The sequence below is a fragment of the Danio rerio genome, chromosome 10 (assembly GCF_049306965.1).
Source record: "Danio rerio strain Tuebingen ecotype United States chromosome 10, GRCz12tu, whole genome shotgun sequence".
Classification (NCBI taxonomy): domain Eukaryota; kingdom Metazoa; phylum Chordata; class Actinopteri; order Cypriniformes; family Danionidae; genus Danio; species Danio rerio.
The window spans coordinates 28,288,150-28,308,532 of NC_133185.1; the positions used below are offsets into that span (position 1 = coordinate 28,288,150).

The 20,383-nt window shown below is 35.6% G+C and overlaps 1 protein-coding gene across 22 annotated transcripts in view; it reads right to left on the reverse strand.

The window, feature by feature from the left end:
* cadm2a (cell adhesion molecule 2a) overlaps positions 1 to 20,383 on the reverse strand; it is an 877,490-nt gene that overhangs the window by 134,484 nt on the left and 722,623 nt on the right. For 19 of the 22 annotated variants that reach the window (XR_012385992.1, XR_012385990.1, XR_012385993.1 and 16 more), the window contains 1 exon segment: positions 9,490 to 9,639. Coding sequence is in view for 18 of the 22 variants with exons in the window: in XM_073914196.1 (XP_073770297.1) it covers positions 9,490 to 9,639 (150 nt within the window). In the remaining 4 variants the exon portion in view is untranslated. 22 annotated transcript variants of the gene reach the window in all.

The following is a 20,383-nucleotide window of genomic DNA, read 5'->3' on the forward strand; positions in this document are numbered from 1 at the left end:
TGGCCAAGGGATTCTAGATCCCAGAATGCATTGAAATGAGAATGTTGTGTTAGGAATCCGTAATTTAATTTAAGTTATATGTTTGGCATTTATATATACATACAGTACCAACCTAGGCTCATTCTGATTACGTACTGTATACCCCTATATACATTTCTGGAGAGCAATATATATCTCAGGAGGTATGTTTTTTTTTTTTTTTTTTGCAGTTTTTGTTTTCACAAATCCACAAGAGGTCGTTGTGTATGCTTTTTTAGATCTAAAAATTTCTCTTACGAGTGCCATTCGCATCTGCTGTTCTCAGGTTAACCCACCAGAGGCCATTGTTGACTGACTGACTGACTGACTGACCAACTGAGCGATCTCCCCCACACTCCCCCTGACCTACACCCAACCAATAGTGTTTTAAAAAGCACCGACTGACCCGCCCACTCCTTTCCTAATCCCAAAAACAGAGTTTTAAAAAGCAATCCAGAAAAAGAAAAGCCTTTACGGCAGCCTGATTTTTACCATATTATTAGATTTTACCACATTTTTACCCTGTTATTTAATTGCTTATTTTATTTTTTGTTTTCTGTTTTTGTCTTGTTTTTGTCGTACCTGCTTCCTGGAACTGTTCTTTACCAGACTCGAACCCCACTGTCGTGGTCATCACCCGCCTGCGTCTGAAGTACGCCGAAGTACAGTACATGTTGAGCTACCGGGCAAACTGATAACAGCAGCCAAGCTGTCCACATGGAGGTAAGCAGTCAGCTGGTCAGCGAGAAAAGAATGAGATCAAACGCTCCGTAGCCTTTGTTTTAAAGATGAAATGCAGCTATACGTACGTGCAATCTCCAGAAACGTATATAGTGCTACGTTTTTCAGAATGAGCCTATATTGATACATACAGTTGAAGGCAATCTAGTGACGCCTGTGAAGTTGTAATTATTTTTCAAATAATTCCCAAGGGATGTTTACCAAAGTAAAGACATTTTTACAGTATTTTTTCTTACATTTTTTTTTTCAATTGGTGAAAGTCTATTCCTTTTGCCTTATTTCTTTTATTTGTTAAAAATGCTTTTATTGTCAATATTACTAGCTGCCCTAAGTAATATTTTTTTCATCAGCAAATGGAATTTTTGGTGACAAATCTTATTCTAACACACATTTCAACAAAAATTCAACAAAAACTCAACAAAACACGCACATTTTCAACCCTTTCATTATATTAGTAACTTGTGTTGCCCCATTGACTTCTATTTGAATGACATTCTTTGATTGCAAAGCCATGACACTTTATAATTATGCATTTTTTGGTTGTTGCTGGTTTTCCCTGTTGAGAAGAGATACAGTTTTGCACTTGACTTTAATTAGATTAAATGCAACACACAAGCTGAATAAAGTCATTTATCGACATTATCTTTTCAATAGATTTTCCAAAACAAACTATTTTGGTAGACAAACAAAAGCTCATACGGGAGCAGTTTGAAACACAGATTTAATTTCTACAGAACACTATTGGCTTTAGAAAAAAATCACTGTTGTCTAATGACATGGTATTTAGTCTAACTTGCTTAACTTAATTAACCAAGTTAAGCCTTTGTTCATACTTTATTTTGATGATCCGTTTGTTGAATTTAAGTTACATTACTTCTACATGCCAACTATTTCTCATTAGATTATAAGTAGACTGTTAGATTGGGGTTAGGGTTGGTATTAGGGTTAATGCAAGTTGATATGTACAAAGTTTCTTATAGCCAGTTAAATGTCTGTTGAAGGAGCAGTATCAGCAGATATCAAGCAGACAGTCTACTAATACTCAACTGGATCATCAAAATAAAGTGTTACCAAGCCTTTAAATTGCACTTTATAATAGCTGTATACTTGTATCTTGCAAAATAACTAGTAAACTTTTATGTGCTGCCATCATGACAAAGGAAATGTATTATTAGAAATGATAGTTATGAAACTATTGGGTTTAAAAAAGTTTGGAGTTTTAACAATTTGGCATTCAACTGAACATTCTAAAACAGTAGCAATATTTATTCTTCTAAATATTATTTTAAAAGCAATATTGGCATATAAAAATGGCCAAACTTTTTACACGAATTTTGACTAAATGAATGAATAATTGAATAATTAAAAGAATAAATGAACTAAGACAAAGAAATTCTGAAATCATTCAGCCCTTTCTTATTTACAAAACTAGTGGCATATGAAGGTTCTAAACAGGTGCATTAACAGACATTCATTCAAATTAATATTTTAATTTCCACAATTAGTTTGCACCAAACATTAATTTTAGTAGTCAAAGAATAATTTCTTTTGTTCAGAAAATGCTAAACTGAAACACGACAGTAGTGTTTTAATCTACATGCTGTAATTGGCAATTAAATTTGCGAGTAACTGAGTGATTGATATTTTCTGTCAAGACCGGGACCGGATATACTGACAGCTTGTGGAGATAAACTATTCAACCATTGACTGGCAGACAAACTAGAGACATTTCCTCCTGGTTCAGCTACATTGCACCAAGCTCTAAATCAAAACAGACGCCATCCGTATCAGCCGGATTTCACAACCCTTTGCTATCGCCACCTCTTGATGTGTTTCTTATTACACTGTTTCCCAAATGTGAAACTTTTCAGTGGGATCTGGAGCTTGTGGTGTTAATAATTAAGCCATTGCACTGTCATGAAATGTGGTCGAGTGACTTGATTTATACTCTTTGTTGCAGTCAATACAGAATATCCAAACATTCCACCTCCACTGCATGGTTAAAAACACACATGGATGTCCTCAAAGGTGCCGCATGACCAATCTCTGAACTATCTTCAGAAGAATGTAATTGTGGGAAACGCTGAGCTGGTGCAGTATGAGAGCAGAACTGCGCACATTAAGTATAGAGCAATGCTGAAAAACAGGCAGGTGTGGATGAAAGCTGGCCAAAGGTGACAAGGTAAATTACACAGCTGTGGAATGTTACACAAAGAAGACCGTGATTTAATGATGAGGGTGGAATAACAACAGATGAAGATATAGAAGTTTAGAAGTTGTGTCATTTCCACCCACAAGACTGAAAGCAAAACTTTTTTTAAAGTGACAGTATAAAATTAATTACAATAATACCGTATAATACAGACAAAACTAGATTAATACGTGGCTACACTGTAAACCCCACTGTTGCCATTACTAAAGATCTTAAGTTAATATAACTTGACATTACTTCAATCACCAAGTTGTTGTAAAAGCGCTATAAAATAAAGGTGAATTGAATTATTGATTCGCAGAAATATAAGCTTGAAATAAGAGTGTTAATAATGTTCAGTTTCTTGCACAGATAGATTGAAGACCTCAATATATCGTCAGGAGTTACTGTACATGTATTAATTTTGTTTTGTTTGTTTTTTTACTACTCTAAAAGTACAGGTTGCTGAAGGGTGTCTACAAAGTTTAACAAGTAAAAATAAATAAAATAAAATAAAATTATATATATATATATATATATAATTCCAGGTGCAATCCAGAACTGGTAAACACCCATAACTCTCACATTTGCACACACACACTCTAATACACTAAGGTCAATGTTGTTTACCTAATTCACCTAGCTCATGTCTTTGGACTGTGAGGGAAATTGGAGCACCTGGAAGAAACCCACGTGAACAAAGGGAAAACATAAAAAAAACTCCACACAGAAATGCCCAGCCAAATTCAAACCAGGGACCTTTTTGCTGTAAGGCGACAGTACTAACCATTGAGTCACAGTGCCGCCCAAGATTTCAACTTGGATCACTGAATTTAAAGTGCAGATTTCTAACTATTACACCATGGAACCTACAGACAGTATGGTTAAGAATAGGAATTAGTATTAAACTTAAGTGTTATCATAAGGGCTCATTGCAAAGCATTTTTTCCTTTTGACCTGGTTGATAGATTTTCATTTGTCCTGCCAAAATTTGATCAGGTCCTACCATAAACATTTAAAATACTTATTTTTAGCCACATCTTTTAAGTAATGTGTCAAGACAAGCCAAATAAAATTGTACACATAAAAACAATTTTAAAAACAATTGACCCTTTTTTATGAATTGCCTTGCTATGGAAAAGATGGACTCAGTCCACGGAACCATATTAGTATTTCCTAAAATCAAAATAAAACTTAATAGTGTATTGCTTCAGTCAATTGGTTTATTTGTTATTTCATAGGAACATGACTAGCATAGGTTTTCTTATCAGACATAGAATTTTGCACACATTTATTTTGGTACAGTACCTCACTAATCGACTTCACTCATGTTCTGCCAGTGAGATTTTTGATAGTAGAAACTACATTACATTCAAATACATCATGTTTTCGGCACTTCGGCACATTCCATCACTGTGATTTAATCTGCTACCTCAGTCCTCTCTGATAACGTAATAACTACTGTAGGGGAAATTAAAACTCCATCTATCAGTCTAATGATTGAAAAACGTCATTGGGTCTATCAGACTCAATAATTGTGGTAACCTGACCAGCAAATTTTAGACACTGTATTGAACTGGACCTCAAGACTTTTTAACACTTTTTAAGGTCTTAAAATAATTTTAAGACTTTTTAAAGACCAATGGCCACCCCAAGCTGTTGTATTTTATGAGTCATCAAGGGCCAACGCTTCATCTAAAAATCTTCTTTAATGAATTAGGAAAGTGATCTTGAATGGTCCAAGGGTGAGGAATTTACCAGCATTTTACTTAAATCCCCTTAAATTTGAATTCTGTGTTTCTTGAGTGCATTTCTAACTTAATGTCCATAAAATCAACTAAATTAATCATTTTTTTTTTATCCAAGGTGATTAAACAGTAGAATACAATCTGAGTATAGAAAAGCTTGTACTACAGTACACTGAAAAAAAAAATGATTCATTGGATTTACTAAAATGTTTTAAGTTAAGTGGTTGTGAACTATTTGTAATGCTCAGCATATTTGAGTACACCCCCCACGCTTCCAGACTATGGCCAAACATGGGCCAGAGCTGGCTCAGTTCAGGTCGAGTTATGGGTTATTAACTTGGCTGAGACTAGGCCCAGATATGGCCCATGTTTGGCCTTTGTATGAAAACCAGACTTGGTCCAGTCATGTACAGTAATTCATTGCGGCAGGCGGGCCCACCAAAAGCTGGTTGTGTGGGCCAGAACTGGGTCAAAGAAATGTTGCTATGTGGGAGTCTTAGTAGAAAACCTCAGACTTCCCTCTTCCCCACGTCCTTCCCCAAGGACTTCAATAACTTGTCCTTTCGGTCATGACCCAAAGCTCATGATGACCATAGGTGAGAGTAGGAATGTAGATTGACAGGTAAATCGAGAGCTTTGCCTTTCGGCTCAGCTTCTTCTTTACCACCACAGACAGGTACATCGCACACAGTACTGCTGCCGCTGCACCAGGATGGAGGAAAGCCTATATCTAAGGTGGAGGAGTTCAAGTATCTAGGGGGATGTATCTAAGGATGGAATGTGAGATTGACATGCGGATTGGTGCAGAGTTTTAACAAACAAATTAAATTTAGTAATGTTCAACATAATTTGTTTCTTTTAATTCAGCTTATATAAATTGTTTGCAACAGTTTGCGATGAACCATTTTTGTCAGTGTACCACCTGATTGTCGTTGAAAACTTCTAAGCACATCAAACTACAAGCACAATGATATCACATGCAGCAGGAAGAAAAACACAGTTCTACGACTTGAAGACGATCAAATGATGACAGCATTTTCTCCCCCTCTGGATGATCTCCTTAATGTTAAATGATCTCTTTATTTTTATTTTTCTAAAATAAGGAAACCTTCGCTTCTTTGGCTTTCACATTTGAGACTGCAAAAAGTGACTCAACGTAGAGATGGAAGTCAGCTGCCTCTGAACGCAGTCATCATCTCAAGGCATAAAATCAGCCGCTCAAAGCTAATTGTTATTCTGCTTCCACGTATTCTTTGATCACACCATACATGTCTGAGTCTGTGTGGGCCAGAAAGCACTAAGCTATCTTTGACACATGGATCTTTTATAAATCAAAGGACATTTATTATCTCCGTACAAACAACCCGGGGAATTCTCCAGATATGGAGCGCCACAATATCATTATAAAATCCAATCCGCCGGGTGTATCGAATACGTCCCATGATTACTTTCACGCGAAAAGCTCTGCTGACATAATGAACGGGGCATTTGCCGAGCCTGTGATAACGCTCCTGCTCTGTATTGATCTGATCTGGGAACAGTAGATATCTTTAACGCCGCAGTGGAGAGTCCTTTAAATGGCTCACCTCCCATACCTCATTTATCAAATGTAATCTGTTAGTATTCCGCAACATTAATCAAGCTGCTGTCCCACTTTTCCAGTGTATGTGCGTCTATGCACTCTTATGTGTGTGGGAGTCCGGGAGATTGTCGGCTTGTTGATTTTGCGTCTGCTCTTGATTAAGGGTGTTTACGGGGAAAAGTGTGTCTTATAAAGCTTTGCTCCGACCAATATTGATTCTCTACAGGGATTTATTGCCCACCAATCATACAACAGGTGAACACAAAGCCATTTTACAACATCCAGCCCCGCGTGGAAGAACATCCAGATGATGTATTCAGTCTTTAGCCAACACAATGAGATGATGCTGTAAATCTTTGTACATGCAGATGTGATTCTGTGGCTTTCTTCCAAAAACCTATAGTGAGTTTCTACACTGGATACTGTGTCTGCCATCTTTAGATACAATTCTGCTCACCGTCAGCTACAGATGAATTGGAAATGATCAAACTCAAAATTATTTCACAAGCAAGGCAGTGAGAGAATAACATTCAGATTTCAAATTACACCTGCTGATTGAATTTTTAGATTGAATTAGATTTAATGCTGATTCTTCTCATGTTTTTGTTGTCATCCTTGATCAAGATGTTCATACATTTTCTGACATGATGGGTTTTCATTCATTCATTCATTCATTCATTCATTCATTCATTCATTCATTCATTCATTCATTCATTCATTTATTCATTTTCCTTCAACTTAGTCCCTGATTTATCAGGGGTTGCTACAGCGGAATGAACCGTCAACTATTCTGGAATACGTTTAACACAGAGGATGCCCCAGTACTGGGAAACACCCATTTACACACATATGCATACACTATGGCCAATTTAGCTTATTCAATACACCTATAGCGCATGTCTTTGGAGTGGGGGGAAACCGGAGCACCCAGAGGAAACCCACACAAACACAGGGAGAACATGCCAACTGGTCCAGCTGAGACTTGAACCAGCAACCTTCTTGCTGTGAGGAGGCAGTGCTTAGCACTGAGCCACCATTTATTTAGTTTCCATTGATGTATGGATTGTTAGAAGAGGACTACGGTGGCTAAGAGAACTTAACGTGTTGCAGATCTTGATCTGTTTGACAGTACAGATGCTGCTAATCCTCACAACACATACACATAAAAATGTGCTGCATTTTCCCACAACACAAACAACTAAATAAAACGTGCTGCATTTTGTCACAACACAAACAATTTACGAAAACGTGCTGCATTTTTTTCCCAACACAAAAACAAGGGAATACAACAGAAATGTTTCAAGTGGACCCAAAAACGTAACGGACGCCGATGTGCTGTGACTATTGCTCAATGAAGTTGTAGGTGATCTTTGAAAAGTGAGTTTTTGTTTGTTTATTTTAACATCAACATTTTAACATTCAACATTTAACATGTTTTATAAGGGTCTCCTTGAAACATTTCCGCTGTGTTTTGTGTTATTTGAAAGTGTTGTGAGAAAATGCAGTGTGTTTTCGCATATTGTTTGTGTTGTGAGAAAATGCAGCACGTTTTATTAATTTGTTTGCGTTGTGAGAAAATGCAGATAGTTTTTTAAAAATGTGTTTGTGTTGCACGTGTGCTGTCAAGCAGATGAAAATCTTTTCTCAATTTGATGCTGTTTTTTGTATTTGCACATGTTTTCTTAAATTGCAGCACGTTAAGCTCTCTCGGCCACTGTACAGAACAATGAATGGCTGACATACAAATATTTAAAAACCTGGGAGGGTTTAAAAATTGTAAACATTGTAAAAATCACTTTTAAAGTTGTAAAAATTTAGCTCCACGCAATATATGTTTTCATATATTTTCAGTAAACATTTTACTAAATGTATTAATACAACATGATCTTGAATTGAAAATAAAGTGGTTTTTAGCATAAAACTATAATATAAAATGTTAACCCACACTCTTTTCGGCTAAGGCCAAAAAAAACTGTGCAACTTAAGGATGGTTTTGTAGTCCAGGGTGATATTTTATGTGTATCTATTTATTTTGTAACTAAATACATACAGTTTTTTTAATGATTAATTAATTTATTTATTTGTAGCTCAATCATCATCTTGAAATCATTCTTTGAAATCCGCCCCTTCAGCTAAGTGAGCAAAGATGCAGTCATTGAGTGTGTGAAGTGTCCATCATTCTACACTATTTTACCAGTTAAATGAGCGCATCATCAGAGTTTTCAGTGTAAACACACTACTTACACTATTTATACTACAAAATGGCATAGAATAGTGCATAAGTATGCGGTGTGGGACCCATCTTTTGTTTTCCATTTTGAATTTCATTCATATTCAAAAAAAAAAAAAATACTATGCATGTCAGTGGTTACCATCAACTGTATGGACACGAACATTCTTAAAAACATCTCTTTTTTTTCAACAGATAAAACTCATGCTGTTTTATGGATCAAAATAAGGCTGATTAATATAATTAATTAATTAATATGATTAATGAAGCTTTGTGCACCTATGATGCCTTAAATGCCCAAGAAGTGCCTTGAAATGTGCATTTTTATACTAAATTGTAATCTCAATTGAAATATGAAGACAGAGTGAGACTTTTGTTTTAAAAAAACAAACAGCCAATAGCATTTGTTTTTTATCACCGCTCAGCCAATTAAAGTGATTGAGCTCAAGTACATCAAATGAAAAACAAATGAGAAGAACGGGGCGGGACATGTCAGATATTAGAGAGCACTTGAATGGTCAAGATTTGATGAGAAACTGAATGAGATAACGTGAAAAAAAAAAACATTGATCCATGTAGGTTATAAAAGTGTATAAGCACACATGTAGATCCATTTGTCTTTATATCAGGTTCATACCTTATGAATGCAAATTTCGGAGCACACTAGCTTATAAACATTCTTAAAACTAACATACTGATGTTACATCTAATAAACGTTATTTTAATTTCATGAAACTTTTAAATAACACCTCACTATGTATTAGACCAGAAGTCACACAGTTCATACTGCAAATCAAAGCTGCTAGTAATCTGCCACCGCAATCCATCTGAGCACCAGCAAAAAACAACAACAACAAACCCTTAACGTTCCTCCATTAAAAATCTCATTTAGCTGAGGTCCCTTATCCACCTGATAACACCCAAGACAAAGATATGAATCCCTGTGAGTTCAGTGGCCATCACTCACTCACTCCCTCACCTTTCTTGTCCCCAAAGAAGAGTGTCTGTTGTGCAGGGTTCGACCACTGGAGGGAGGTGTTGTCATTGTGTTCCACACGGCAGGTCAAGTTGGCTGTCCCTCCTTCTGTCACAGTCATGTTCTGGACTAAGGGGACCTGGCCTTGGGCTCCTGGAAGAGACAGACCGACTTAGGTGAGAGACAGTCACAAGCAAAGCAGCATATGGAGCATTCAACCTTTATCACTCAACTTCAAGCAATGAACAGACAGAATCAAGAAAAAGAATCAAAACACATAAGACGGATCTTGTAATATTAATGTTACATAAAAAGACCAAACAATACAATGCTTTACTGACAGTTATAAATAGAGAATGATGGAAAATCTACAACGCAGTCAGTCAAAGTGACAGATAATGATTATTTGCAGCATAACCTCTGGCTATAATAATGCATTGCTGAAGCCTAGATCTTGTGGTTTGGCAGCTGTAAGAGTTGCTTTAGAAATCAGAGTCAAAGAGGGCTATTCTCATTCAAACATGGGTGAAAAGTACAGAAAAGTTACTTGCATCATTCGATACTAAATCATAATGGAGTCAGAACCACATGAGGAGAGCAGGGAACTGCTGAACTCCTGCCTTCATGACCGGCATAAGGTCTGTGAATAAAGATCCAGGTCTGTTTTTAAAGGCAACTAAATGACAATAAGCGGATGTTGTTGTATGAGCCCTTTTTTCTGGTGATGCTAAAGGAATTGAGGACTCATCAGAAATCAGAAAAAAATTTCGTTTCTTGCCTGCCAAGTCAGCACTGACATGGTAGGTGCTGTTAAAGTGCTTCCATGAGGCTATTTCCTATCTTAAACAGTGTCAAGTATTCATCACTGCTGAAAGGCGAGGTGATTTTCTTTTTCACAGAACTTCCCTGAGTAACAAAAATCGAGCAACAGAATGGAGCCAGTTTTTTTGTAGGCAGAGCTCAGACATGTGGAGTAAAGATTATTATGTGCTATTGAAACATCAAGGATGACACAGAACAGGTGTCAATTATTAAATTAAAACTTTATTATTTTATGCAAAGTCTTTAAATTTAAAAACAAAACATACGGGTGATCTAAAGCAACATAACAAAGACCCCTTGCCTATAAGGTGTTTTATAGAATATTGTAAACTGTCCAGTTGCTTTGTCTCCCCCCCCCCCCCCCCCAATATCTGTTTATTATAATGATGGAACTTGTGACCTTGGCTAACAATGGCGTTTGCTTGCACTGGTCCGATAATGGAAAAGTGGTTGTGTGTAAGACAAATTGCAGCACTAACATGTATTTAATGGCAACATCTGTAGCTTGGTTCAAATTTTGAAAAAGCGCATTACTGCCATGAGTGGCCACTCTAAAGAAGTAAGAACATGTTTTTAAATATAACCTATAATATATACACACACACACACACACACACACACACACACACACACACATATATATATATATATATATATATATATATATATATATATATATATATATATATATATATATATATATATATATATATATATATATATATATTATTATTATTATTATTATTAAAATGGGTGACGCAGCGGGGCAGTTGGTAGTGCACCTCACAGCAAGAAGGTCACTGGTTCGAGCCTCAGCTGGGTCAATTGGCGTTTCTGTGTGGAGTTTGCATGTTCTCCCTGCGTTCGCATGGGTTTCCTCCGGGTGCTCCGGTTTTCCCCACAGTCCAAAGACATGCAGTACAGGTGAATTGGGTAAGCTAAATTGACCTAAGTGTATGTGTGTGAATGAGTGTGTGTGTGTGTGGATGTTTCCCGGAGATGGGTTGCGGCTGGAAGGGCATCCGCTGAGTAAAAACGTGCTGGATAAGTTGGCTGTGGCGGCCATGGATTAATAAAGGGAATAAGGCAAAAAGAAAATGAACGAATTAATGATTATTAAAATGTAATTTGACAATGGCCAAAATAAATTGATATTACATTCAATTAAATTAAGTGTTATTTTGAAAGGTTAATAATATAATAATTAATTTTAAAGGTATTTTTTTCTAATATGTCCTTTATTATTATTATAAGGATATTATAGTATATAAAACACTAACCAGAGAACTATTTTATGCTTTTTATGTTTACAAATTCTAATAATAATAATGATACTTGTAAACAAAAAATAGGAAATATTAAATGTTTTTTATTCAACAGAAAACTAAAACAACAAACAAAAACCGAAACAAGAGAAAGAAACAAGGAAAAAATAAACAATCGACTACACAAAAACAAATAAACATTAAAATATAATTAAAAATAATGACTAAAAATACAAAATAAATATTTTAACAAAAAATCAAATAATTAAAATAAATCTAAATAAATTAAAGATATAATAAAAATAAAAAATAGAAAAATAAAATAAAATAAAAAAATAAAAAATAAATTAAAATGAAAAAAATAAGATCAAATAAAACAAAAATAATAAAAATAAAATAATTGTACAAAAACAATCTCAGTGGACTGGGCATTTCATATCTACAAAAATGTCATAAAAATGACATCACAACATTCTTCTTCAAAGTTTTCAGTGTCCAACAGCAGCACATCACTATACCCCAAGCCAAAATAATCTCTTCAAAGAACATCCCACAAGCATCTAAAGACAACAGATAAGGGTCACTCATGAGGCACTCTAAGCAGAGAACTGAATAAAGGTTTAGCTCAGTGAGAAATAATTCACAAAGTGACATCCATCACGGCACCCCAGGGTTAGACAGGCAATAACAGATCACCTTGTGCGGGGAAGGGACTCATAGGGGAGCTAATGAAAAACTACACACACACACACACACACACACACACACACACACACACACACACACACACACACACACACACACACACACACACACACACACACACACGCACACGCACGTACATATATAGAGAGACAACCCTGGAAAGGACATGATAGATGAATAATCTGTATTTATTTAAAGTGAAGAAGCGATGACTCTCACAGAGGTAACGGACGACGAGAGGATGGAAGAGAACTTCCACGTCCTACCCAGAGTCTGAAGTCAATTTCTGAAGAGAAAACTTTGAAAATAGCAAGCAACACTCGCAGACGTAATGGATTAAAATGCAATGGATGTTATTTAGCGCATGATTAGGACGCGGTTGGCACAGATTGGTGGCTGATGAAAGAAATAAAGATCGACGGGTATGTTGTTTGATTCAACTGCAGATTTTGCATCTTTTTTTATTTGCTGCTAATTGCAGCATGACACAATTAGACTGATTTTGAGGGCCTGTCCAGATATGGTGTAGCTTTCATAAGAGAAGCTGGAGGACAAGATGAGTGAGTGAGTGAGAGAGAGAGAGCGAGAGAGATAGAGAGTTGCTAAGGGCCTCTCCACAGGCTTCCTGACAGAACAGCACATCGGCCAGCTGTGGTGCTTATTTCTTTTTCGTGCTTCTGGCAATCACATTACACACACACACACACACACACACAGACTGAAGAGGTGTCGATTTGGGATTTATTTAATTTCCGCAGTTGTTTTAGCGAGAGAGAAACAGTTGCAGCTACAGTCATAATTATTGTTAGTAAAGGTATTATTGTGCTGTAATGCAGACACATGGGGGTATAATGCAAATTATGAGACTCAGAAATTAGTAAGTTAATTAAATAACTCATTTATTTTTATTATTATTATTTTTTATTTTAATAGGACAATGGGGAGTATTGACAGAAAATCATGGTGAGTAGAGAATGCAACGACGCATCGACAAAGGCTGGAAATCAAACTCAGGTTGATTCACTTAACCACTAGGCTAAGTTAACTTATGATAAGAATGTACAAAATTTGAGTTATGGGCGATTTTGCCATGATTTACTAAAAAATTTAATTTACAAGTCGGTGATATAGCCAAAAATGCTAGCATATTAGCAGATTATAAAAAAGTTTCAAAGATTTGGAAAAGTTTGGAAAAACCTAAGGGATAAGTTTATAAAAGCCAAAAGAGGCCACGGCAAAAAGTGGAGACCCAGGTGGTTTTAGTACACAATTACAGAAATATGTTTTTTTCACCATTCATTTTAAATTTAAATGAATTTAATAGTTACAAAAATTTAATTGAGGAACAAACTATTTCTTTGATTACTGAAAAAGAATAATTGAACAACATTTACAACATACTACCCAATTTTCCTGGACTTTATTGGTGATAATGGACACAAATGTTGTACTGTTATTGCCTTTTTAGGATCTAAATACAGGACACTAGCCAGACATTAATGTGTGAATTATGGAGTAGGCTAAAAAAAAAATAGATAAAAATAAAAACATCAGTATTTTTAGTAGGTGTACTAGCTCCAACCCTAATCAAACACACCTGAACAAACTAATCTAGGTCTTGCTAGGTATACTTGAAACACCCCTGCAGATGTGTTGAGGCAAATTGGAGCTAAACCCTGCAGGGCACAGGACCTCCAGGAATAAGATTGGTGACCCCTTTGTTTTCATTAATATATAGACAGAACTGTCCGGAATATGAACAAAAGCAAGTGATGCAATAAAGTTTGATTACAGTTTTTTAATGATTATAAAAGTCTTTAAAATCCCCCAAATAAAAAAAAATTATAAAATTATAAATGATAAAAATAATTTTAAAAAATACATAAACGATATTAATGATATGAAATAGTTTTCTGTTTATTTATCTGATTTTTTGGGTGGTCTCTTTTGAACCCCCTCTTGTCATTTAAACAAATATCTTAATGGCAAGCATAAAACCCTGGTCCGTTTCACGAGGTGCGCAGATACTGAGCGCCAGCCGACAGTATAAATGTGAGGCGACAGCACTACCTACTGCGCCACTGCTTCGCCCGTGTATATATTATATGTTTTGTATATATTCTTCTTTTAATTCATCCAATATTAGTCAAAATTCATTGACATTCCACATAAATAAAGCATTTTTTTATTACATTCTGCAATTTCATCCACGTTTCCTACGGTACAAAGCAGAAATCACAGGGACCTGTGCTTTTAATAAAAATCAGGCACCCGTGAATTTCTACCATAATATGATGAAATATTAACAATATATGTGTTGCCTGGGAAAAAAGAAAAAAGAAATGTCAGGTCATAATTCACATGGCTAATTTTGAATGGGCATCAGTGCAAAAAGCCTTTCTGGGTCCAGATGATATAGTTACGGCATGCTAACCAGCCAAAACATGACCCCGCGGTTCATCTGTCTGGCTCAGGGGTCATACGAGACAGTAGAGTAGGCCATTTACTGCCTGATTAAGGTCTCCTACAGTCCACAGCATTACAGGCGGAGGAAGAAAAAGACAGAGAAATGGATCTGTATTACTCCAGGTAGGCAGGATACATTATTCATCTGTGTTTTGCATGAAGTATGGCCTGCCAACCCCTGTCTGGAGTTCTCTCTCTCTGCTTCCTTGATCTTCTCCTGCCTCATTTTCTCATCCCCGTCCCTCATCACTCTTCTCTCTATAATCAGGAGAAAGGGTCAAGTTCCATGGGAAATCAGTCATGGAAAACTGCGCCAAAATGCTAGGTGCAAATCTCCTTCTATTTTTACCCCTATGGCTGATAACAAACAATTAAGATTAACGAAATGTGTCAACTTAAGGAATCCCATGAGAGCTCAAAACAGTGTGAATGCAGAAGACAATTTCTGAGGTGTCGCCATTTAAAAACAAACAAAAGCAACAACAGCTAATTAGGAGGCTGGTAATGATCGTTTTAATATAAGAATGCATGTCAGTAACAGTGGGGCTTTACCAGTTATTAAAACTACATAATGTCATGAAATAAACTGTTCAGCAGCTTTAAGAGGAGCTGAGTTTGAAGTCCTCCATGGACAACTCATTGTTTTTCAAAAAGGGCTGTTCTACTCGCACAGCACTTTGGAATATGTTAAGTTTTAGACAGGTTTTACCATTAATGCGGAGAGTATATTTTGAGATGCGCTTCCAGCTATTCAGAACTGCCTCTTATTTAGCATATTTCCTGCTAAGAGTGTTTATGAATAACAAACAACTGCTGAGAGACACCTGAAACTACCCACAATGCCACGATCATCAACTCTGAAGCTGAAAACGTGTTACTATAAAACATACGGTAGAAACAGTCTCCAAAATTGGAGTTGCTTCACCATAATAGGCTTAGCTGGAGAGTTAAACGGTTCAAAAGTTTAACTCTAAGGTAACTCTCAACACAAAACTTTAAGCAAAAAATAAAGCAGCAATGCAGAATGAAAATGAACACAGAAGTTAATCTAAAGGTCAAGCACGCAAAAGCAGATGTTAAATTAAAATTGTATACAACTTTATTGCTTCTGCTAACCTTAATGAATGCTAAATTATGAACTATTAATGAAACAATTGTCTTATTATTAAGCAGGTTTGTGGAATCTGTTCATTTTAGCCTTTATTTTACTTCAAAATGATGATTTAAAACCAATTCAGTTTTCAAATTTAAGAAGTAAAATGCGATGCAGACAGTAAGTGACACTGATTGTAATATCACAAAGAGGCAACAAGAGGCTTCTGACAGGACTCGCAAGCATGAACACATTTTCACAGTTTTTTCCTTTCTGGGCTGGCTGCCTGTTAGGTCACGGATTGATTTTAAAAGATTAATTTTTGTTTATAATACTTAAAGGTGCAATTTGTAAGTTAGGCAGTGGTTGAATTAGGTATTGCACTCCTGCATCAAAACAAACAAAAGTGCGGGTTGCCAGATTGTGGACAGGAGGGAGTGATTTAAACTGTGTTGTAAATAAAAACAGTGGTGCCGTACCCGATAGAAGGAATATTTTCCATATTAAAATTAATTTCTGTCCTAATCTCACACCTCAGATTGATATATTAGAAATGGCTTCTATTTCTCACAGGTGAACAACAGAAAACTATGACAATGATCACCTCGGGCAAACCTCATTTGCTTTATTCACTGTTAATTGCTAATAATGTGAGTTTGAATGTCATTTTAAATTACATTTATTGCCATACTACTGAAAGCAGCAGCAGATAGTTCACCTCAGATCTTGAAAATAAAATAAACCATTTGAATTTACTTTACAACTAAACACATATGTGTGACTCAGCATCTACATTTGATAATGTTAAAGAGGGTTAATATGTATTAAATAGATTACAAACCTTACCATTTCATGACTGAGTGAGTGCATATTTTGTATTTTTGAATGGTTGTATTTAAATTCCTGTCGTGTTTCATCTGGCGCAAACAGCCAGATTGCTCATCATATCTCGTCACGAAGTGTATTAGGACATGCGGTTACAATGTAACCTGCTCACCTAATGTTTACATTCATAATATTTATATTATTCGCTAATTAATAACTTCATGTGGAACTCTAAGTCTGAGTCTCATTTCGGAGTCTGCTACTGTCCACCGGATGTCGCATTTCGGTCACGGACACTCGCTTTCAGAGCCTTTTTGACTGAATGAATGAAATACGCTGTTTACCACCAAGGCAACCCAGGGTGCTGGAATATAATTGGCTAAAGTGGCATAGGGTTTGTTAAAATTATCAAAACAAAATAAAGCGTTCCAGCACAGAAAACATATTTTCAAAGCAGAATATCTGACTTCATGTTCTTCATATATGTTCACTTGGGATTTTTCTTAAATATCTGCAAACATATTATGGTATTTTTATGTTTTAAAAGAGTCAAAAACTTACATACAGCGCTTTTAAATGGTCTGGCACCATCTTAATCATCAGATCTCCTACATGTATATAATCCTAGTAGGTCACTAAAGTCATCTGATCAGTTTATTCTTTCAATACCAAGGTCTTGGTGTAAGCGAAGTGGGGATCAGGCTTTTGCTGTTATCTCCCCAAAATACTGGAACAAGCTTCCGGCCCATTAGACATGCTCCAACTTTATCTGTTTTTAAAAACCTTAACTGCATCTTTATTCTTTAGCATTTAAGTTTTTTTTTAATGTTGAGGGGTTTGTCTTATGTTTTAATAGTTATGTATGTGCTGTATAGGACTTACAGTAGCACTGATTGTGTTCAGGACTTTGGGCAAGCTTGTATTATAAAAAAACGTGCTATATAATTAAACTACTAAAATTAAATAGTACTAAGTGATAATAAGACCCCTTTCTTCCAATCACATATGTTAAAACTGCATTTGAGGACACACAATTGGATTAACTGATCTAACTTTTCTTTTGTCTCAGGGCTTATATGCTAAAAGGCTACACAGTTTTCACATCGTTTTCCATTATTTTTGTTTAGCATATTGCTTTTTGATGTGTTTGTGTTTTGTGAAGATTTGATCAACAGCAGTAGAATGCTGAATGTCGACTTAATAGAGCAGTAAGGTGAGCTCCTCCAACTTTTTGGTCAGTGGCATCTGATTGAAATGGATCTCTCCAGGGATCTAGTGATGGTGGTGCTCTCTCTCTCTGTTTCTCCCTGTCTCTCTGCATATATGTCTCTGTTCACCTCTTCCCCTCTGTTTCTCTTTCCTGTGTAAACAGCGCTCTCTCTCTCTCCAAGCTCAATGAGCAAAGTATAAAATTAGCTCCAGTCTCTCCTAAACGTCCTCAATATCTCTCCTACTAAGTGGTGGAAAACAAAAAAATAAATAAAATATTTGATATAAAGTAATATTGGTAACACTTTACAATAACAGTACATGAATATAGATGTATTAATATGTAAACTTAACATGACTTTATTATGAATTAATGATGAGTTAGAGCATGCGCTAATCATGAGCTAACTTTAACTACAACATGAGCCGCATGAGTAAATAATGGCCACCGTAATTACTTGTTAGTACATGTTCTGAATTAATGTATTGAATAATGTTTAAGTTTAAGATAAAAGCAACCAACAAGAACTCATGAGTAAGGCAAGACAATCTGCTAATGTTTTTTGCTATTTCTGCAGACAGTTTTAGTAAAAATCTGCAGCTTTCTGCTAAATTATTTTGGGAGTATCAAAACTAAAAGTCATGATACATTTATATATTAACAGCTCAAGAGTTCACGATGTTTAATTTAACCATAAACTAATGTGGTAATTAATACATTAATTAACAAACAATCATTTATTAACAAGTAATTAAGGTAGCCATTATTCACACATGAACTCATGTGACTCATGTTGTAGTTAAAGTTCAAGTAAAGTGATTAGCGCATAGATTAACTCATCATTAGTCCATAATAAAGTAATGTTAAGTTGACATACTGTATTAATACATCATCATTCATGTACTATTATCGTAAAGTGTTACCGTCGTCACATGCAGTGAAATGCTTACACAACTGCTTGTGACCTTAAATTAATAACAATTACAAAACAAAAACAACAATAAGAATCAAAATTTGGAGAAATAAAAGTAATGCAATAGAAAATAAAGGCGAATATAAACTATTTAGAGATTTATATTTATTAGGCTATTTTAAAGACGTCAATATATTTACTGAAATCTTGGTATTTACTACCTATTTAGATTTGTAAATCTTTACACAGTTGAATCTCAATTGATAGCACTATCCCTTCCTTAACGTTGTATGCACAGAGACATATTATAAAGCATAATTTAAGCCACACAACTGACATTTTGAAACGATTTTTGTTTTCACTTTCTCACCCTCAATCTGCTAATGTTTAGAGGCTCTCACAACATTTGAAATGACGTGAAACATGAATCAGCAGAATGAGTGATCTGTCTTGGCTCTTCGAGCCCACGTATCTCCGTAACCTTTCAGCGAAGAACAGTAACAAGATGACCTTTTGCAAATATGCTCTTGCTGGCTTCAAAACTGAGGCCAGCCTGGAGATAGTCATGGCCTTGACCTTCAGTCCTGACCAGGCTGACAGAAGACAAGCGGGACACATTTTTCAGTTCAAATCAGCCATCGGGACATTTTATGCTCATTTAAACAGATTTAAACAAATCGTGTATCTCCATAGAACTCACATTTCACGGAAACACTACAAACAGAGTCACACAATTCATAACAATCCTTGTGGTCTTGGATTGTTCACTTTGAGCCAGTACTTTGTTTCTTTTATTTTTAATAAAATTGTATTTTTATTTGAAGTCCACTCAGCTTTGTTGCTATAAATAATCATTACTAATACTTCACCTATTATTATTAATATTATTGTATTATTATTTTATTATTATTATTATTATTATTATTATTATTATTATTATTAGTTATTAACACAACTTCTACTGCTACTCTCTTCCCCACACCTGCTACTTTAATTATTAACATTATTACTTATTATTATTATTATTAGTTTTATTTCTTGATTTATCAATGTACTCATTTTAAACACCATATCCGTACATTTATATATGTGTCCACTGTGTTTTTCCTTTATTTGTGCATATTATTACTGACTATACTTCATGAGGTCTCCGTAATCCCAGACAAGGCAGTATCCTGCAGATGCTCAGGCAGTCATGGAGGAGTCGAGAGCATGAGACTGACTCCTGAGAGACCCCAGTGACAAGTTCTTCACTGGTGACCTACTCACACATGCAGTTTCTCCGCAATAGATGTCCAGCATTATCCAGCCTCCGGTGCCTAGACTGCAGCTATGCACAGGAAGTTGAGCCTTTTTTCTCTTAAGGTTTTTTTTCTCCTCCATTTTTGTCAATTGGTGAAGTTTTGTTCCTCGCCACTGTCACCACTTGCTTGCTTGGTTTGGGTCTTGTAGAGCTAGGCATTGATGGATTTTCTCTTCAGTGTTTGGACTTTCAGCAGTGAAAATCAAACCATGCTGAAATGAACTAAACTGAACTTCAACTTCATTTTTTTAAAGCCCTATATAAAGCCTTTTTAACAGCTTTATCAAGTTCAAGA